Raw genomic sequence first — 21684 nt, forward strand, 5'->3', positions numbered from 1 at the left:
TTTCATGATAATATATAGAAATATTTGTCCCTTGCACAAAGAGATTTGCAGGCCCAATGTTTCTAGTTCTTTTAATTTTAAAGAAAAGCTGGAAATATAGATTTTTATATGATACCTCCCATTTTATAAATGGCAACAGATTAAAAACTTTTTTTTTATGTATTAGAGAAGACTAAATAAAATCGATATATTTGGCCACTTCTGCTATAAACCAACTCTTGGTAATTATTAATTATTAACATGCTATAGGCTACTTAATCAATTGGTTCTTTCCATCCCTTTTTCCTCGTATCTATACTTGTTCTATTTGTTTGACAAACAGGTTGCATTTCTTGTTTATGGATTAATAGAAAATGAAGCATTTCTAGCCAAATTCATATAAATAACCTTTCCATTCCGTTATATTACATAAGACAAACATAGTGGGATACATCATGTTTGCCCTCCACCCCTCAATGAGAATGTACTGCAGTAATACATAAGAGCTTGGGTAGGGAGAGGCAATAGTCTCTTCATTGGTATAGTCAGTATGGATCCTAGAACTCTCCTGATACAACCAGAGCTAAAGTGATTTGCCTTTGTTGTATGTACTTGACATTCATTCTTCCCAAAGATAGGATTTGGTTGGGTCTGTTTACCATACCCAAGCTGGAAGTCCAGGTTCCCTGTCTACTCAGTCTATCAAAAGACACAGCCCCTCTAAAAAACAACAACAATATACCAATATTAGAAGTCATCAAAGCTTTTATACATAACTGCTTAACTTGCCTTCTTAGAATAGGGCTGTGGACAGACAGGGTTCACCGTTTAAAATAAAAATGAAGTTCAAAATAAAGATTAAAATAATTTTTGTGGTTTTAACAGGGTATTTACAATTTGAAATAATGGTTACTGGTGATAATGGTAAACTTAAAAAAAATCTAAGTGGATTAAATAATAGTCCTCTATACTTCCTGCTTTTAGAAACATAAACAATGCTCTGTTGTTTTGCTAAAACTTCTGTATACATGGGCTATTTTTTTTTTGACAGTTAAAGAGAATGTAATATGGTAATGCACATTTTTCTTATATTTTGTCATAGTAAGCAAATAAAAACTTGAATGTCTATGAGCTGAGTTTGGTTTAGCAATGAGTAGTACAAAGTAGAAATAATAATTGGGATTACTTTGGATTTGCCACTTAAAAAGAATATATGATACAGGTAGTGAACATAAAGTGTTCAAACAGGAATAATACAGTTCAAATGAATTTTAAATGGGATAAAAATGAATTCTTTCAAATTAATTCTTTTCATAGGATGACTTTCTTATTCATTCTTTCTATAGGATGACAAATCACCAAAAAAGCAGTTTGTTTGTATTAATACTCTAGAAGATACACAAGCTGTTAGAGCAGTAGCTTTTCATCCAGGTGGTGGTTTATATGCTGTTGGTTCAAATTCAAAAACTCTGAGAGTATGTGCCTATCCAGAAGTAATTGATCCAAGGTAAGCATAGATGGTTTGTAATGCCATTTTTGCCTTAGTTTTTAATTTAGCCATTATTGGTCCCTTTTTAAGAATTGCATTCAGTAGTGTTTCAATTCATATTTCCTTCCCCTTTATTAAGCCTTTTACTTCTATTTTCAATTCTTATGAAATATTCTTAAAAGTCTTTGATTATCTTTATAATTTTTTTCATAAAATGTTTGTGATTAGACAAGTGTTCATTCAATACTCCCTTATTTCCTTGGCTCTTGAATTTGTTTTTTTCTCTGAAAGTTCCCTTATATTCTAGTTAAATAAAATTTTTAAAAATGCTAGCTATAGACTTTGAGAAAATAAAAAGTTTTTATTATAGGTTTGGACAACCATTAGGTTGAATGATATGAAATTGCTATTTGACCATTTTTGACCTATGAAAATTAAAATTTCATTTCATCAACTAAGATGATTTTTTAAAAAAGATTTTTATTTATTTCTCCCCTTCCCCACCCCCCCCACAGTTGCCTGCTCTCTGTGTCCATACACTGTGTGTTCTTCTATGTCTGCTTGTGTCAGCGGCACCTGGAATCAGTGTCTTCTTTGTTGCATCATCTTGATGCACCAGCTCTCCATGTGGGCAGTGCCATTCCTGGGCAGGCTGCTCTTTTTCTGCGCTGGGTGGCTCTCCTTACGGGACATACTGTTTGCACGTGGGGTAAAAAAAATTTCAATCATACAAAAAAGTGGAGAGACTAACATTGAAATTCAATAGATTTTGTCACATTAGCTTTATTCATTCTTTTTTTTTTAGTTAGCTAAAGTATTTTAAAATTGGGGAGCAGATGTAGCTCAGTGGTTGAGTGCCTGCCTCCCATGTATGAACTCCTGGGTTCAATCCCCAGCACCTCCTAAAAAAACAGTATTTTAAAATAAATCCTAGGTGTCATGTCATTTAACCATTTTATCCTTCAAGATGCATCACCGAAAATATATGTACCTCTCTTACATACACTTGATGTTATCATTACACCTAATAAAAAGACCTCCTTGACCCGTGTGGAGCTGGCCTGCGTGCCATGCTGATGGGTGCAGGAGTGCCATGCCATGCAGGAGTGTCCCCTGTGTAGGGGAGCTCCATGCACAAGGAGTACGCCCTGTAAGGAGACCCACCCAGTGCGAAAGAAAGTGCAGCCTGCCCAGGAATGGCGCCGCACACATGAGAGCTGATGCAGCAAGGTGATGTAACAAAAAGAGACACAGATTCCCAGTGCTGCTAAGAATAGAAGTGGACACAGAAGAACACACAGCAAATGGACACAGAGAGTAGACAATGGGGGGTGGGGGAAAGGGGAGAGAAATTTAAAAAAAAAGCTATTATACCACAAAACCAGTGTTTGACTCCCCCATCATAGGCCAGACTCTTGAGGAGCATGGCATTTAGGACCTTCAAGCCAAGCCTCTAGTTCCTCACCAGCCATGTGTGCCTCACTCAGTCTCCTGAACATACCTCCTGCTTTATCCCCGCTAGACTACAAACTCTTTCTTGTGCCACACACTAAGCCGATGCTTTCTCTACTATGTCTTCACTGAAGCTCTTCTCTTGCCTTCATCTTTTTCTGTAAAAATTCTCCCTCACCTTTAATGCCCACTTGCTTTCTTTTATACAGGTAGTCATGACAACATCTACCCTGCCAGACTTTAAATTCTGGATATAAATTTTGTCTCCTTTATTTTTTAATCCATCCTTCATATCTCCCCTGCCTCAAGAACATTGCTTTTATGTTTAATAAATGTTTATTGAACTTTCTGAATTTCAAAGCACTCTTAGCTCTTTTTAATTATTATTTTCATTTTGTTCTGAGTTAAAATCCATGAAAAATATATGAAATGGGAATTTTTTTAAGTCACATAGCCTGTCCCTAGGTGGTTTGAAATGAGATTTAGCATGATAATGGTTTAAAATCCTACATTTTGGATGTTAAAAATGCTTTAAATTTATTTCTTCTACGATTTTAAAAACTTATTAACCTTTTTGATAATCTGTTCTCTTCCTCCCTCAACAACAATCATAATATAGAACTTGATATTAATTAATTTTAGCAAGCAAGAAATTGAAGTATCTTTCTATAATTTTTCTTTTTAGTGCACATGACAGTCCTAAGCAGCCTGTGGTACGTTTTAAAAGGAATAAACATCATAAGGGCTCCATTTACTGTGTGGCCTGGAGTCCCTGTGGACAGTTGCTAGCAACAGGATCAAATGACAAATACGTCAAAGTACTGCCCTTCAATGCAGAGACTTGTAATGCAACAGGTAGGGGCCAAATATGGAGGCAGTAGCTTCCCATGCTGTATCTCTGATATTATATCGCTGTACTGTTTTTAATGAAATACAAGTATATAGCTTTACGAAATTTTTTTTTTTTTACATTCTAACTGCTTAGTTACATTCATGAAACATTATTCTTTTTAGTCAGTTTCCTACAGGTGGCCCTGTGGTATCTAAGCCTTAGAAAATTATTGTTGTCAGAAAAGTAACTACCAGAATTGTATTAATGGAGATTTTCTAGAGAGTATCTCCCCTTTCTTTTTCATTGGATAAAAGACATAAGGTAACTAAATATAGCTCTATTTTAGGGATGATGATAACTGAATCAGTATTTTGCTTTCTTGAAGTTCTTTGCTTAGCAAAAGTGAAATTGATCATAATATCCATCCCTGAAAAATAATATAAAACATATCACTACCCTATTATTCTTGCTCAGTTTTGAGACAGTTTAGGAATCTCAAATTATCACAGTAAGTTGAGCAGCATCTTTTTTTAAAATTCTTATTGCTGTTTCAGGACCGGATCTGGAATTTAGTATGCATGATGGGACAATTAGAGACTTGGCATTTATGGAAGGTCCAGAAAGCGGTGGAGCTATTTTGATAAGTGCCGGAGCAGGGGATTGTAATATTTATACAACTGATTGTCAAAGAGGACAGGGCCTCCATGCTCTGAGTGGACACACTGGTATGTAATTTCAGTCCCATATGCTGCTTTTCATTTCATTTAAACCTGTGCTTTTTTCCCCTCCATGTTTTCATATTAATGGGTATATTTGCTCAAATGGGATTTCTTCAAGGCAGGACTTTTCTTTTTATTTAGTAAATACCAGGGATTGAACCCAGGACCTTGTACATGGGAAGCAGGCACTCAACCACTGAGCTATACCTGCTCCCCATGGAACATTTTTATTTCAAAAATTTAAGGGAAGTGGGTGTGGTTCAAGTAATAGGGTCTCCACCTACCATATGGAAGGACCCAGGTTCAATCCCTGAGGCCTCCTCGTGAAAAAAAAAGAAGAGAAAGTGTGTCTGCATGGCCAGCCAGTGCCCACACAGTGAGCCAAATGCCTGTGCTGCAAGCCAAGTGCCCATATGGTGAGCCAAGTGCCTGTGTGGTGAGCTGAGTGCCCATGTGAGTGCCTGCACGGCGAGCCACGTGCCTGTGTGGTGAGCCGAGTGCCCATTTGAGTGCCTGCACGGCGAGCCACGTGCCTGTGTGGTGAGCCAAGTGCCTGTGCTGCAAGCCAAATGCCCATGTGGTGAGCCAAGTGCCTGTGCTGCAAGCCAAATGCCCATGTGGTGAGCCAAGTGCCCATGTGGTGAGCTGAGTGCACATGTGAGTGCCCGCACGGTGAGCCACGTGCCTGTGTGGTGAGCTGAGTGCCCATGTGGTGAGCCAAGTGCCTGTGTGGTGAGCCAAGTGCCTGTGCTGCAAGCCAAGTGCCCATGTGGTGAGCCAAGTGCCCATGTGGTGAGCTGAGTGCACATGTGAGTACCTGCACGGTGAGCCACGTGCCTGTGTGGTGAGCCAAGTGCCTGTGTGGTGAGCCAAGTGCCTGTGCTGCAAGCCAAGTGCCCATGTGGTGAGCCAAGTGCCCATGTGGTGAGCTGAGTGCACATGTGAGTGCCCGCACGGTGAGCCACGTGCCTGTGTGGTGAGCTGAGTGCCCATGTGGTGAGCCAAGTGCCTGTGTGGTGAGCCAAGTGCTTGCATGAGTGCCCGTGTGGCTAGCCGAGTGCCTATGCGACAAGCGGAGTGCCTGCACAGTGAGCCAGTGCCCACACAAGTGAGTCACACAGCAAGATGATGACACAGCAAAAGAGAGGAAGGTGAAGCACAGAGACTAGGAACTGAAGTAGTGCAGCTGACAGGGAGCCTCTCTCCACATCAGAGGTTCCCAGGATCAAATCCTTGTGAATCCTAGAGGAAAAAGACGAGCAGAGAAGACAGAAAGAAAAACAGATACAGAAGATCACACAACAAATGGACACAGGCAGCAAAACCAGCAGGGTCAGGGAGAGGGAGGGGAAGAAAAAAATTAGATTGCAAACTTTGAATAACACAGAAATGATAGCTAATATTGCTATTTTCTTATATGCTAAATCCTTTACTTATGTACATAATATCTCATTTTAATCCTAGAACAACCCTGTGAAATAGGGAGTTTTTTTGTTTTTTTAAAGATTTATTTATTTATTTAATTTCTCTCCCCGTCCCCACCCCACCCCCAGTGTCTGCTCTCTGTGTCCATTTGCTGTATATGTTCATCTGTGTCCGCTTGTATTCTTGTCAGCAGCATCGGGAATTTTCTCTTTTTGTTGCGTCATCTTGCTACATTAGCTCTCTGTGTGTGCGGCACCACTCCTAGGCAGGCTGCACATTTTTTCGCGTGGGTCAGCTCTCCTTACCAGGCACAGTCCTTGCATGTGGGACTCCCCTACGCAGGGGACATCCCTGCGTGACACGACACTCCTTGCATGCATCAGCACTGCGCATGGACCAGCTCACCACATGGGTCAGGAGGCCCTGGGTTTGAACCCTTAACCTCCCATGTGGTAGGTGGATGCTCTATCAGTTGAGCCAAATCCGCTTCCCTGAAATAGGGAGTTTTAGCCCTATTTTAAACATGAAGAAAATGAGGCTGAAAGAGTATAATGACTTACCCAATAACATATGGCTAGTAAGTTGCAGAACTAAGATTTGACCCCAGGTTTCTTTATCCCAAAGCTAGTTCCCTAGCCCCACAATCCTATATTTCCTCCATAGAAAATTTGCCAAAATTTTAAGTTATAATAATTTTTCAGTTCCAATTATGTCCTGAAACACTGAAAGAGCCAATTGTGGGAAATGGATGTAGCTCAGGTGATAGGGCCTCTGCCTACCACATGGGAGGACCTGGGTTTGATCCCTGGGGACTCCTAGTGAAAAAGAAGAGAAAGTGTTACTATCTGGTGAGCCAGTGCCTGTGTAGTGAGCTGAATGCCCACGTGGGTGCCGGTGCAGTGAGCTAAGTGCCTGCACGAGTGGCTGTGCAGCGAGCCAGTGCCTGTGTGACAAGCTCAGTGCCTGCACAGCAAGCTGAGTGCAACAAAAGAGAGATGAAGGGGAGAGTCAAGGTGAAGTGCAGCAGAGACCAGGAACTGAGATGGCTCAATTGACAGGGAACCTCTCTCCACATCAGAGGTCCCCAGGATGGAATCCCGATGAATCCCAGGGGAGAAAGAAAGAAGAGAAGACAAAAAGAGAAATAGATACAGAAGATCACACAGTGAATGGATACAGACAGCAAAAACAGCAGGGTGGGGGTGGGGGCGGGGGAGAGGGAGGGGGGAAATAAAAAAAAAGAGCCAATTGTACTAGCATAATCACCAAAGAAAGATTGTTCAGTATAGTTTTGATGATGTACATTTTACTGAATTTTAATTTTTGAAAATTGCCAGTCTTTTTGATAAACATGGAAAATCTCTGTCATGGGTATATTTGATTAACCAGAGCACCACATGCCCAATAATGAGTACTGTATTAGTCAGCCAAAGGGGTTGATGCAAATACCAGAAATTGATTGGTTTTTATAAAGGGTATTTATTTGGGGTAGGAGCTTACAGATACCAGACCATAAAGCATAAGTTACTTCCCTCACCAAAGTCAATTTTTACGTGTTGGAGCAAGATGGCTGCTGACATCTGTGAGGGTTCAGGCTTCCTGGGTTCCTCCCTTCCAGGGTCTTGCTTCTCTCTGGATTCAGGGTTCCTCTCTTCCCAGGGCTTGCTTTTTCCTGGGCTCAGCGTTCTCTCTTCCTGGGGCTGGCTTCTGTTTCCTCTGTGAGCTTACTTCCTGGGGCTCAAGGCTCCAGCTCAAGGCTTCAGCATTAAACTCCAACATCAAAACTCCAACATCAAAAACCCTCAGCTCTGTCCTTTACCATGTCTTTTATCTGTGAGTTCCCACCCACCAAAGGGCAGGGACTCAACACCCAATTGACATGGCTCAGTCAAAACCCTAATCATAATTTAATCATGTCCAGGTACAGATGAGTTCACAAATATAATCCAATATCTATTTTTGGAATTCATAGCTGTATCAAACTGCTACAAGCTCTTAGCTTTGAATGTGTTACGGAAATGTTCTATTCACAGCACTACCTGAATATATTCTTTTATAGGGCATATTTTAGCACTTTATACCTGGAGTGGCTGGATGATTGCATCTGGTTCCCAAGATAAGACGGTTAGATTCTGGGATCTACGAGTACCAAGCTGTGTTCGTGTTGTCGGCACTACATTCCATGGAACTGGTAGGTTTTTCTGGAATTTAAAAGAATTTATATGAGAAAGAAACCTTTAAAATTATATTAGTTCATTGAAAATAGGAACACTAGTAAAAATAAATACTTGGTATTTTATTGATTTTTATCAATTCTTTCAAAATACTTTAATTTGTTACCTTATTTATAAAAATAATATTCAACTTGGGAAACCAAGGCCCAGGGATATTGTCATGTGCCAGATTATGCAGTTGGTAGTAATAGGGCCATTTTAGAACCTAGACCTTTAAAAAATATTTTTTAAAATACATGCACATAGGGAAGTGGATGTGACTCAAGCGATTGGAATCCCATCTACCATATAGGGTGCTCTGGGTTCGGTTCCCAGGGCCTCCTGGTGAAGGCAAGCTGGCCCACACCGCGAGCTGACACAAGAAAGAGACACAGACAGACAATGACAGACAAAACAAACCAGGGAGCTGAGGGGGCTCAAGCAACTGAATGCCTCTCCCACGTTGGAGGCCCCAGGATTGGTTCTCGGTGCCTCCTGAAAAGAAGACCAGCAGACACAGAAGAACGTGCAGTGAATGGACACAGACAGCAGAGAGTGAGCACAGGCAGCAAGGAGGGGTGGAATAAATAAAATGAATCTTTAAAAAATAAAATGCATGCACATGGTAAAACTTCAAATTGTACAACGGGGTATAGTGTTTTCTTCCACTCCTATTTCTTGGCCTCTTTCTCTAAGGGACCAGTGTCTTATTTTTATTCTTCCGGAAGTATTTGTAAATATATGACCAAAAAGTTTGTATATATAATAATCTTCCTTCTCCTTTAAACACATTTGCACACATACACACACACACAATTGGTAGTACCAATACACACCTCACTTTTTAAACTTAACAATATATCTTAAATTGTTCTATGTAAACCCCAGGTGTATTAGTTTGCCAGGGCTGCTAAAATGAAGCACTATACAGATTGATTGGCTTATACAACAGGAATTTGTTATCTCAGTTTTGGAGGCCAGGAGTTTGTAGTGTTTTCTGGGTGGTGGCTTGCCAACAGACCATAACTCAGTTTCTGCCTCTGTCACATGACCACCTGTCTCTGTCAGTCTCCTACTCACTCCTACGATTGTGTCAAAGTTTCCTCTGTCTTTTGCTATTTATTTCCATACTTCTAAATCATGTGTACATAATGATACTTTTTAGGATTATTTATTGCTTTCCCACCATAGAAGATGAAAAATTTAATGTTTTCATGTCCGTTTCAAATTTCCACCTTCCCTCATCCACATACATACTTCCTATCCTTTGAATATAATTTTATAAATTTTGTTTAGATCACTATTCATTGTTTACAGTGTTTTAACCATTTAAATCCTATTTGTACTTTATTATTTTTTTTCTTACACATCTTTTTGTTTTCCTTGTTTTTAATGTATTTTTTTACTTCATTTGTTTAGTTTTTATGTATTTATCTCCAAACTCTTCTCTAGCTGTCTAAATTATTTCCAGCCCCTTTTGTCTCCCTTTCATGTACTTCAGTTTTTGGTCATATCTTCTCTTTTGCAACATTAATCTCATTAATCTCTCCTCTACTGGATGATGCCGATGTATATATAAAAATTTTATAGAATTAGCAATGCCAAAAGGTTCCTCTTTTGAATTCCTTACCCCCTTCCTAGCTCCCACTGGCATCTTTTTCTTTTTTTAAAGATTTATTTTATTTCTCTCTCCTATGCTCTCCCCACCCCCACCCCAGTTGTCTATTCTCTATGTCCATTTGCTGCATTTGTTGCATGTTCTGTCTTTGTCCACTTCTGTTGTTGTCAGCAGCACGGGAAGCTGTGTTTCTTTTTGTTGTGTCATCTTGTTGTGTCAGCTCTCCATGTGTGTGGTGCCATTCCTGGGTAGGCTGCGCTTTCTTTTGCGCTGGGCGGCTTTCCTTACGGGGCGCACTCCTTGCGTGTGGGGCTCCCCTATGCAGGGACACTCCTACGCAGGGACACCCCTGCACAGCATGACACTCCTTGCGCGCATCAGCACTGCGCATGGGCCAGCTGCAGACGGGTCAAGGAGGCCTGGGGTTTGAACCCCGGACCTCCCATGTGGTAGATGGATGCCCTAACCAGTGGGCCAAGTTCGCTTCCTCCCACTCCCATCTTTATGCTCCCATTCTCATCCAGATATCTTGAAAGTCTTGCCTATACACACTTTCTGATTTCCTCACCTTCAGTCTTCAGCCTACTCTAATGTGACTCTTGCCTACCACTCTACCAAAAGCTGCCTCTTGCAGGATCACCAACAATCTTCATGCTGCCCAATCACTTTTATATCCTCATTTTTCTTTAACTTTCAGTGGCCTGCAATACAATTGACCTCTTTTCTTTTGGGCTTTCTACTCTTTTCTTACTTTTCTGGATAATTCTTCCTTTGCTGGATCTTTCTCAATCTGCTCAACCTCTCAATTTTGGCATTCCCCTTGGGCTCAGTGCTGGATTTTTGCCTCCTTTCTTTTATTAGGTGATTACATCCATTCCCCTGGCTTTAAATATAGCTCATATGCTGACATACCTTAAAATTTTATCTCTAGCCCAAACCATTTTTGCATGCCAGGCTCATATTTCTAACCACCTACTTGTCATGTCTCCTTTTGGATGTCTTAAAACAAAATACCGATTTATGATTTCAAGATAGCCCCTAGAGGGAAGTGAACTTGGCCCAGTGGTTAGGGCATCCGGTGTACCACATGGGAGATCCGTGGTTCAAACCCCGTGCCTCCTTGACCCGTGTGGAGCTGGCCCATGCGCAGTGCTGATGCGGGAAAGGAGTGCCGTGCTGCGCAGGGGTGTCCCCCGCGTAGGGGAGCCTCACGCGCAAGGAGTGCGCCCTGTAAGGAGAGCCGCCCAGCGCGAAAGAAAGTGCAGCCTGCCCAGGAATGGTGCTGCACACACAGAGAGCTGACACAAGATGACGCAAGATTCCCGTGCTGCTGACAACAACAGAAGAGGACAAAGAAGGTGATGCGGCAAATAGACACAGAGAACAGACCACCGGGACAAGGGTGGGGGGAGAAATAAATAAATCTTTAAAAAAAAAAAAAAGACAGCCCTAGACTGGCTTACCTCACTAAGTGGCACCACCCACTCATTTTCCATGCCTGAAACCCAGGAGTCTTCCTTGACTCCTATCCCTCCTTTCCCCCCTACATCCAGTCCACCAGCAAATCTGGTTATTTTGGCCTATAAAAAAATCTATCTTAAATCCATCTACTTCTTTTTATCTTTATACTCTTCTAGTCTCCTCTTAGAACACTTGCTTCTTTCCTTTCAGTTCCTGGAATATTCTAAGCTCTTCCCACCTCCAGCGAATTCACATGTTATTTATTTAGCCTGAAATGTCTTCTTTCTCTTGTCTTCTCATGGTTAGGTCCTTCTCATCTTTAGGTCTTGGCTTCAATACCACCTTGTCAGAGAGGCCTTCTTGTACTGTTCTAAGTGGGATCTCACCATTATTTTATATCACGGAACCCCATTTATTTCCCTCATAGCTCATCACTTTTTAAAACTATGTTTACTTGTTTATTGTTCATCTCCTCAATAGATTTTACATTTCACAAAGACAGAAATCATAATTTGTCTTATTTAGCTAGATTTAGCACCTACTGGTAGTGCCTGGCCCAAGGGAGTAGTGACAATAACTTTGTTGAATAAATTAATGTGGATTTCTGTTGGTATCATAAACTTTGAATAAGTAAATCTAAACTCATATTTCTCCTGTGAATCAGTTCTTCTTTCCTTTTTCCCTATTTTTGATAAGTTAATTCATATAGATATAAAATCTGGGACTCATTTTTCACTTCCTACCTAGGCAGTTAATTACCAATAGTGTTAATCCTTTAGTTACTCTTTTTTTTCCCCTGAAATCTGTCTTCTCATTCAGGCCCTTATTCTCTAATTAGTCTATTAATTTTATCTCCCAGTGTCCAGCCTCCCTTTTATTATCTTTCCATTTTAGTCTGATGCACATTTTCACAAGATTAATATACCCAGAACATTGCTTGGATCATGTAAATTCCCTTGCTTAGGAACCTGCCATGATGTTTCACTGTCTACAAGCAAGTTCATACTTCTCAGTTTGGGACTCAAGGTGCTTTATGGTTTGTCCCTAACTTGCCTTGTATGTCCCAGCTTTTAAATTGTTAACTCATTAAACCAAGTAACCCCTGCCAAACTGAGCCTACCTACCTTTAAACACATTTTTTATACATTTTCTTTAAAGCTTTTTCTCATGTAATTCCTTCCTGACCATAATAGCCCTCTTCTTTATCACAATTTCAAGAAAGGGCTATTTTAAATTATTAATGTGTGTGTACATATTATGTACACATATATATGCACACACATACACTTATTTATACTGTTCATTGTTCTTCAAAATCTAACTTTGTCCTTTTTTTCCTGTGAAGCCTTTCCAGGCCACTTTGGTCTGGGGCAGTGTTTCTTAAAAAAATTTTTTTTTCATTATTGCTTCCTAAGGAGAAAAATTATTATTTTTTCCTAACAAGAGAAATTAAGTATAAGGGATAAGGTTTTTTGGATAGGGTTGAGCTTTGGAAGGTCACAAATCATTGCAGTGGTATTTTTTGGACCTGTGACCCATTTTTTGCTACGTTGGGGTCAATATTGCCCACACAGAGATTGCATCTCCTAGAGTTATGGCTCTGGCCTTTGAACTCATCCTTGAATTAAGTTCCTGCTGGCGGTAAATCATGGCATGCTAAAACCTATTTTGTTGTTTAATTTCTTATTCCCCAAACTAGACTCTTTAAACAAGGTATCAGAATATTTCTGGACATTTACCTAGCAGTGAAAACACTGGATTAGAAAAAGTGGTTTCTCCAGCACAGCTCATCTATTGCAGTATAGGTGTCCCAGGGGATTCTCCCAAACTACAAAAAATGAACTTTCTCATTCTTCGCAGAATCTTGCTTCATATGTTACCCCTAAAAGAGACTCAGGTATTTATTGGGTGACTCTTAATTTGCATTTTTCCATAACTGAAGTATTGATAAGCCACATTAAGTTATTAATGTATGATTCAGTGAATGTGATTAGCTATATTGCAATTTATCTATACTGAGTTTTCCATATTGAAACTTTTATCTCCTCTCCCACAGGCAGTGCAGTAGCATCTGTAGCTGTAGATCCCAGTGGCCGTCTCTTAGCCACAGGTCAAGAAGATTCTAGCTGCATGTTGTATGACATAAGAGGAGGAAGAATGGTACAAAGTTATCATCCTCATTCCAGTGATGTTCGCTCTGTTCGTTTCTCCCCTGGAGCGCACTACTTGCTTACAGGATCTTATGATATGAAAATAAAGGTGACAGACCTGCAAGGTAATTTAAAGATCAACCTCTATCCTTTTTTGTTAAACAGTATGATTGACTTATCTAACATTTTTCACATTTTAGTTTTACATTTACTGAGCAGATTATTAGGATTGTATTAAGATGAGCTGTAGCAAATTATGAACTAAATGGGATTAGCAGTCTTATTTTTATTGCTAAATATTTTTAAAAATATTTAAAGAATCAGCATTTTTTACAGTGAATCATTCTATCAAGAGTTAAATGGGCAAGCGGATGTGGCTCGAGTGATAGAGCTTCCACCTACCATATGGGAGGACCTGGGTTTGCTCCCTGGGGCCTCCTGGTGAAAATAAAAAGAGAAAGCGTGCCCATGCAGCAAGCCAGTGCCAGTGCAAGTGCCTGCATGGTGAGCTAGTGCCTGCAGGAGTGCCCACGTGAATGCCCGCGTGGTGAGCCAGTGCCCCGTGCAAGTGAGTCACGCAGCAAGATGATGATGCATCAAAAGAAAGACAAGGGGAGAGGCAAGGTGAAGCACAGCAGAGACCAGGAACTGAGGTGGCACAATTGACAGGGAACCTCTCTCCCCATCAGAGGTCTCCAGGATTGAATCCCAGTGAATCCTAGAGGAGAGAAAATGAGATGACAACACAGACAGCAAAAAAAATCAGCAGGGCGAGGGGAGGGGGAGGGGGGAAATAAATAAATAATCTTTTTAGAAAGATTTAGAAATCTTTTTAGAAAAAGAGTTAAATGATGGTAGATATTAAAATATGCATATATATATATATATATATATATATATATATATATATATATATGCTTCTACTTAAAGCACATTGGTGTTGTGCAATCTGCCTAATTGTGTCTTCAGTATCTAGGTTTACTTTGAAATATTTTTAAATATTTATTTTGTACTAACTAGGGCTAGACAGAGAGATGAACAAGACAGCCAACTCCCTCCTTTACGGAGCTTACATTTTAGAAGTCAGTAAACAATAAACCAGTAAACAATGTGACTTTAGTTAATAACAAGTACAAGAAAGAAAATGAGCAAGGTAGAAGATATTGACTCAAGTAGATAATCTGGGAAGGCTATTTTATATTTTAGATAGGACAGTTACAGCAGGAAGCAAGGTAGAATGGGAACAGAAGAAATCTGAAGGCTGGTTTCTGGGATTCACCAAATTTTAATTCAGGAAGAGAAGGGAAGGCAGCACAGGAGACTGAGGTGGAGGGGCACTGATGTCAGGCAGCCAAGTTAAGAGCGTTTCAAGGAGAGAGTGGTTAGCTGGGTCAAGTACTACTGTGTTTATAGTAATATTATTAGGTATTTAGTAATTTATCCTTTGTAAATCTTTCTACTTATATTAATGTAGTTTAGGAGTTTTTGTACTGTGATGTTAAAAAGTAACAGATGTCTGTAAAATCTATTGACAGACTTATTTTGTATTGTAAATCAACATCTTTTTTCTTTTTTAATTTAGGGGACCTCACTAAGCAGCTGCCTATCATGGTGGTAGGGGAACACAAGGACAAAGTGATTCAGTGCAGATGGCACACCCAGGATCTTTCCTTCCTGTCATCCTCTGCAGACAGAACTGTAACCCTTTGGACTTACAATGGATAGAGTACACCTGAAGTCAATCTATGCAGTGAAAGCACAGGGATTTAAGACTACTGAGTTGTGAAAATTACCAATTAGAAGAACATAGACTGACCAGGAAAGTGACTTAGCACGAGGAGGACCCTTATTACCGTGTGTCCTACTGATAAGGGGTGTTGGGTGCTGGTGTTCTGCAGTGCTTTCAGTCTTCCATGTGAGCTCGTGCTGCTGTGACCTGCTGTATGTAGTCTCGTTGCCAAAGTCTGCGGAAGAGCTCTTACGTTGTCAGTGTGCACTCCAAGTGAAGGTGAACAGTGTGTTTACGGTTTAGTATTAAATGCATTCCTTGGTCTTTGCCTAAATAAGTTTTCTATACACATTAATATTGAACTATACTTTAAGCATACTATTATATGTAATGCAACCATGTCCTAAACAGATTCAACATATGTGTTCAGAAATTACTTTTGTTCTCACAATCCCATGATATTGTATCACTTGTCATCTAGAGGTCAGAATTTTATATCTCTCTCAAAATTCACATGGTTGTTTTTGCTAAGGACCATTATGGAGTTTAAAGATGGATAGAAAACTGCTTCTTAGTTCATTAGGTAATATAGGCCTTTTCTTTTTTCTTAAACCAGGGATATGATTACTATTTTGTTACATTATAGGCTATAAGGCAAAACATGTTTGCTTCAGAAACTTGTTAATTTCAATTTTTTGAATGTAAGAAGCTATCTCCCTTCTAAATTGTACTGTAAAAGCAAGCAGAGCAGCTGCAGATAAGTGATGCAACACTTGATGGTTCAGTAAATTTACCAGATAGCATTTTTTCCTCTTAAAAGAAAACACAACCATTAAAAACTTTGCCATAGACCATAGCATGGCCTGAAATGCTATGTCTGCATGATAATTTAAAATGGAAAATTTAAACTTTGCACTCCAAAAGCTTATTTGAATTTTTTTCTTGCACTGTTTTATGTAATGCAGAATAATGATTTTTGTTCTACAGCATTGTAGATCCTAACATTTATGTATCTTTATTTTCATATTGTACAGTGATTTTACTTTAAATTATTAAATAGGCTATTTTATTTATTTTCAATGCAGTTGAGTTGGTTCTAATTATTGAACTGTCTGTGCACTGTATGTAGCAAGCCTTTTTAATCTATTGTATACAAGTGGAAAGGGTATTAGAAGTGTAACTGTGCTCTAATTTCAATAAAGACCTCTTTGACACCTGTTTTAGTTTCCCTGGCTGCTAAAAACAATAGATTGGCTTAACAGCAGGAATTTATTGGCTCACGGTTTTGAGGCAAGGAGAAGACTAAAATCGAGACATCAGCAAGGCAATACTTTCTCCCCAAAGCCTGGCATTCCGGGGCTGGCTACCAGCCACACATTCTTTAGTAAAGGGTTGTTCAGTTAAACCGTTACGTGGAAGCATGTTTTCTGGAGAATCATTTCCCTCCCCACTGCAGAAGCTCAGGCAGGTTCTGACAGAACTCCTTCTGGCCCTAGTCTCGGAGCATACTAATGAATAGGCTGAGACAATTTCAAATCATCAATTGCTGGTTTCCTTGTGCTGAAGAGTTCAGTTCTCAGCTTATCTCTTTCCTTTCACATTTTACTCTAAGCTGTAAGGAGAAGCTAGGTTGCACCTTTTGCACTTAGCTTAGGAATCTCCTCAGCTAAATATCCAAGTTCATTGCTCACAAATTCTACTTTCAAACCAACATCAAAGCCATTGATTGTACTCTGGATGAATTGTATGAGGTGTGACTAAAAGAATCTCAGCAGGTGTTCACTGGCTATTAGAAAACATTTTAGAGGAGATTTAGCTCACGGTATTCTCTTCTCTGGTGTCTAATGAAATAGAAAAATAAGTTTTTAAAAACATGCACAAAATTTTGCCTAGTTCTCTCTACTTTATAAGAAGGATCACCTTTCTTCCAATTTCCAGTGAACACATTCATAATTTCCTTCTAAGTCAACATCAGAGGTTAATTTAGTGTCCATAATTCTACCAATGGTCTCTTCAAAGCAATCTCAGTATTTTCTATATAGCACCTCACAGTTTTTCTGCATCTACCCATTACCCCAATTCCAAGGCCATTTCCACATCTTCAGGTATTTGTCATAGCAGCAACCCACTCTCTATACTCTGTACCAATAACTTTTAGTTTCCTGGCTAGAACAAATACCATACAATAAATTGGCTCAATAACAGGAATTTATTGGCTTACGTTTTGAGATTAGAAGTCTGAAATCAAGGCATCAGCAATGTGAGGTTTTCTCCCCAAAGACTGTGGCATTATGGAATTCTTGGTCCTTGGCTTTTCTATCACATGGCAATGCATATGGTAGCATCTTCTCCCAGTTTCTGGTTGCTCCCCGTGGCTTCTTTTTTGTGTCCACTCACCTTTGCTATAAGGACATCAGCCATATTGATTTAAGGCCCATTCTTACTCAGTTTGGGCACACCTTAACTAATAACATCCTCAAAGGTCCTGTTTACAAATGGGTTCACACCCACAGGACAGGGGTTGGGACCTGAATGTGCCTTTTCTGGGGGACATGATTCAATCCCCAACCACACCGAAAACTATTCCCGTTTCTCAGTATCTATGGTTTTCAACTTAGAGTATTATTTTTCAAATTTACTTGGAGATTCTCTAGTCCTCATAATTTTTTTAAAGATTTTTAAATTTATTTCTCTCCCCTTCGCCCCCCCCAATTGTCTGCTCTCTGTGTCCATTCACTATGTGTTCTTCTTTGACCATTTCTATCCTTAGCAGCAGCACCAGGAATCTGTGTTTCTTTTTGCTGCATCATCTTGCTGTGTCAGCTCTCCATGTGTGCGGAGCCATTCCTGGGCAGGCTGCACTGTCTTTCATGCTGGGCATCTCTCCATATGGGATGCACTCCTTGTGTGTGGGGCTCCCCTATGTGGGGGACACCCCTGTGTGGCACGGCACTCCTTGTGTGCATCAGCACTGCGCATGGGCCAGCTCCACACAGGTCAAGGAGGCCCCGGGGTTTGAACCGCGGACCTCCCATGTGGTAGACTTGGCCCTATCCATTGGGCTAAGTCTGCTTCCCCTCATGATTTCTTATGTTTCTTCCTAAAGTTCTTCCAACTTCCTTTTTAACCCTTGGCAAATGCATAACTTTGACATGCCTTCTATTTCTTTTATCCAAAATTCAGGGAAATTTTCTATCCTGAATAGATTGTAAAAGTTGATTAATAAAAATCTGGAAACATGTATAAATTCAAATTCTAAGACTAAAGATATGTTGAATTGAGTGCCTTAGAGAGAAATGAAATCTAGTCCGCTTATGGGTGTGCAATAGGTAGTTTTCCTGCATGGCAGGCACACAGAAGGGAATTCTAAAAATTAGGCACAATCTCTTCTGGCTTACTTTCATTCCTAATTTCACTTTCTAGCAGGTTTTTAGGGTTAAGTTTAAACCAGAAGAAAGGACAATTTCTTGATATATGAAGGAACGTCCCCCATAGACATAACAGAGATGAGTTTAATGATTTTCGACCAGTTATATTAAGCAAAGCCCTTTGCACTCTGAACATTCCTAACATTCAGGCTAACACTCATACATCAGCAGTTGGACGGTTCTGGGAGAAAAAATCAGGACCTCGTAAAAACCTTCAACAACCGATATATTATAAAAAAGCTTTTAGATAATACATAGTACCCTGCTATGGTAAAAGTAGGGGGGCAAAGATATGCTCTTGTCATTACAGAAAACGAAAGACAAATTTGGCTGCCAGCTCGACAGATTAAACCACAAACAGAAGAGAAGGAAGAGAGTTATGATTCCTTTTCTCCTGATAGCGTTGATGGTACCTCTTAAGTTATGAAAATGAAAACCAAACCTATTGGGCTTACATTCCTAACCCACCTTTGATGCAAGCTTTGACATGGAGAAATCCCTCATTCCCTGTATTCTTGAATAAAACATATGTGTTTCTTGAGCCTATAGATGATAGACTACCCTTAAAGCCTGATGAAGAAGGGAGGAAAATACATATAATCTTACCCTTCCTTTTAATTATAAACCATTGTGTATAAGAAAAAGTCCTCCCTGTATGCAAACACAAAATCGTACTATGGTTACTATGAGAGCTAATGGTACTAAATTATTAATAACGGTATTTCCATCATACAAGTCTTTTTTGACCGAAACACAAAATTATAATTGTCCACCCCGAGAACCTGGAGAAAAAGAAAGATGGCAAGACTGCCATATAAGAAGAGGCTCTGTCATTTTAAATAATTCCTATGGAATAGTTTGGGATAGTGCTCCTATAGAAACTCCCAATTATAGCAGCAGCAGATTTGCTTGGTATGAACTTAACAAAAAGAGTCAAATAGTAATATGCAGAATCCCTTTTCATAGTTTGCAAAAGAACGAACCATATTAACTAACAAATTTATTAGGTAAAAATACCAAAGAAAATGGATACCGGTCCCTTGGGTTAATAACACTTATAACCATAATATACAAAAAAATTTGTGGAAAATATTTCTCAGAATTGCCCCTATTTACAAATAGTTGGGGAATATAAATAAGACAGAACAGTATTTAACACTAATCAAACATATCATCTTAAAGCCTGTGTTAGAAATTCATTTGTTTTCATAACTGGTAAAATAACTATTAAAAATAACTTATTGTTTAATAAAAACGGTGCCTTGTATACTTGTCTATCAAAAAGTGTGTTGCAGGATGGAGAAACAATAACGATAGCAAAAAAAAAGGCATTTGGATACCTGTAAGAATAACGCAGGTCTGGCAGTCCTCCCCTGAAAGCCAGTTGCTGCTTCACATGGCACAAAAATTTCTGAAGTGAACAAAACATTTTATTAGACTTCTTATTGTCAGCATCTTGAGACCAATTGAAATTATTACTGCAGCTGCTACTGTAGCCATAGCCTTATATAAAACAGTACGAACACAACAATATGTACATGATTAGCATAAAAATGCTAGTGACTTGTGGCATAGTCAAGAACATATTAACGAGCAGTTAAATAATCAAATAAATAATTTAGAATCAGCTGTTTTGCATACTGGAAATCAAGTATGTAATTTAAATTTGTTAAAAAATGAAATGTGATTGGAATAAAAGCAACTTTTGTATTACTTCTCTTGCTTATAATGCTTTTAATACAGAATGGCAAAAAATTAAAAATCATTTGTTAAGCCAGAAAAGTAATATTTCTCTAAAAATAATCAAATTACAAAGGAAAATATTTTAAAAATCTCAATCAAATTCATGTAGCAAATAATAAAAATATTTTCTCAGATATGATTTCACATATTACAAAATTTAATCCAGTCAGTTGGTAAAATCACAGCATTTCCTGTCAGCTTTAAAAATAGGGCTTATCATATTTGTTCTGTTGCTCATGATTTTCGCCTGCGCCGAACAGTGCTTCAAAAGAAAATTGCAAAGCGTAACAGCCATGGAACAAGCTAATAATTTACTGCTAACAAAGCACTTCAATAACTTCCCATAATCAAAAATCTTAGCTAGTAGTCAATGATGGGTAAAACTCTGAAAGAGGGCAACCTAAAACAAGCAGTCACCTCAACTAAAACAAGAGGGGGGAAATGTTGGAAACAAAGACAATGATCTCATATGGAAAAACATGCTGTTTCCCTGGTAATGCTTGCAATGTAAGAAGTTCAGCAGTTGGGAGTGTTGGAAAAAAACACTCAAGCAGGACGAAGCTGGGCTACAAAAATGATGAACACATATTCTTGGTAGTTACATAAAACACCTAGACTTTGTACTCCGAGGTAAAACCTTTTAGTTTCTTTAGATGGATATCTTGAGACAATAGTCGATTGAATTCTGTAGGTTATAGGTAATAGTAATGCTTAACTATATGTAGCTGCTTGTTAGCACTTATGCTGGGGTATATATAGAAGCCCGTCTGAGGCGATACATTTGTCTAATAAGTCTTTACTCACAGATTCCCTGATGCCTTCTCTATTTTCATTCCTAATACCCTTCGGGCCCTAGTCTCCCACAGATACAGACCAGCTTACTGCACAATAAGTTCATCAAGTATTCCAGCCTCATTACTGTCAGGGATAAAACTTAAAATCCTCCTAGATATGAGTTATAGAATTCATTTCTCTTCCTGCATTAGATGATAAGCAGCAGAAATTACCTTACTTATTTCAATAAATAGCTAACTATTTATGTCCTTTTCTGGTGCCTTCCACACTGTCTTCTGGCGTGTAGCAATGGAGGTGAAGAGATTCTTGGAGGCTCCCGTAAAACGAGGGGACTGAAATATCGTTCTCTGAACACTTGCTCTGCTTGGGGTGAGAACAAGGCAAGGCAGTTTCTGAAGTATCCTCCAGCGAGAGCTTCAGAAGTGTTATTTGAGTTTTATCTTTTAAATGTTTAAATATTCTTTTAAAATTGTAATAAGCAACATGCACTCAACTATATCGAATTACATACTAAATTTTAACATATTTTAATGTGTTGCCAGTTAACTTACTATTGTATACTCCCCTGAATAAAACTTCTCGTCATCTCCTCTTTGAAGAATTTCCTGAAATTGCCAGACCAGCAGTTAAGGACAAAACAAAACAAACACG

General features: G+C 39.2%; 1 protein-coding gene and 1 long non-coding RNA gene across 8 annotated transcripts in view; one reads left to right on the top strand and one right to left on the bottom strand.

The window, feature by feature from the left end:
- The window catches only part of WDR47 (WD repeat domain 47), an 82001-nt gene extending 65716 nt beyond the window's left edge, over positions 1–16285 (top strand). For all 4 annotated transcript variants that reach the window (XM_004448976.5, XM_058303091.1, XM_058303092.1 and 1 more), the window contains 6 exons: positions 1326–1486; positions 3606–3775; positions 4307–4477; positions 7956–8087; positions 13245–13463; positions 14921–16285. In XM_004448976.5, coding sequence (XP_004449033.1) covers positions 1326–1486; positions 3606–3775; positions 4307–4477; positions 7956–8087; positions 13245–13463; positions 14921–15063 — 996 coding nt within the window. In that variant the 3' untranslated portion in view covers positions 15064–16285. The remainder of the gene's footprint in view (positions 1–1325; positions 1487–3605; positions 3776–4306; positions 4478–7955; positions 8088–13244; positions 13464–14920) is intronic.
- Positions 1–21684, bottom strand: part of LOC131279696 (uncharacterized) — a 51155-nt gene that overhangs the window by 29208 nt on the left and 263 nt on the right. For 2 of the 4 annotated variants that reach the window (XR_011649606.1, XR_011649607.1), the window contains exons 2-5: positions 21585–21638; positions 19836–19906; positions 17289–17469; positions 7978–8097 (exon numbers count right to left, since the gene is read on the bottom strand). This is a non-coding gene — a long non-coding RNA (uncharacterized lncRNA). Of the gene's footprint in view, positions 1–7355; positions 8098–17288; positions 17470–19835; positions 19907–21584; positions 21639–21684 lie in introns of those variants that run through there. The other 2 variants (XR_009187100.2, XR_009187099.2) reach the window with 1 other exon arrangement.

Source organism: Dasypus novemcinctus, chromosome 9, assembly GCF_030445035.2.
Source record: "Dasypus novemcinctus isolate mDasNov1 chromosome 9, mDasNov1.1.hap2, whole genome shotgun sequence".
In the NCBI taxonomy this organism is placed as follows: Eukaryota; Metazoa; Chordata; class Mammalia; order Cingulata; family Dasypodidae; genus Dasypus; species Dasypus novemcinctus.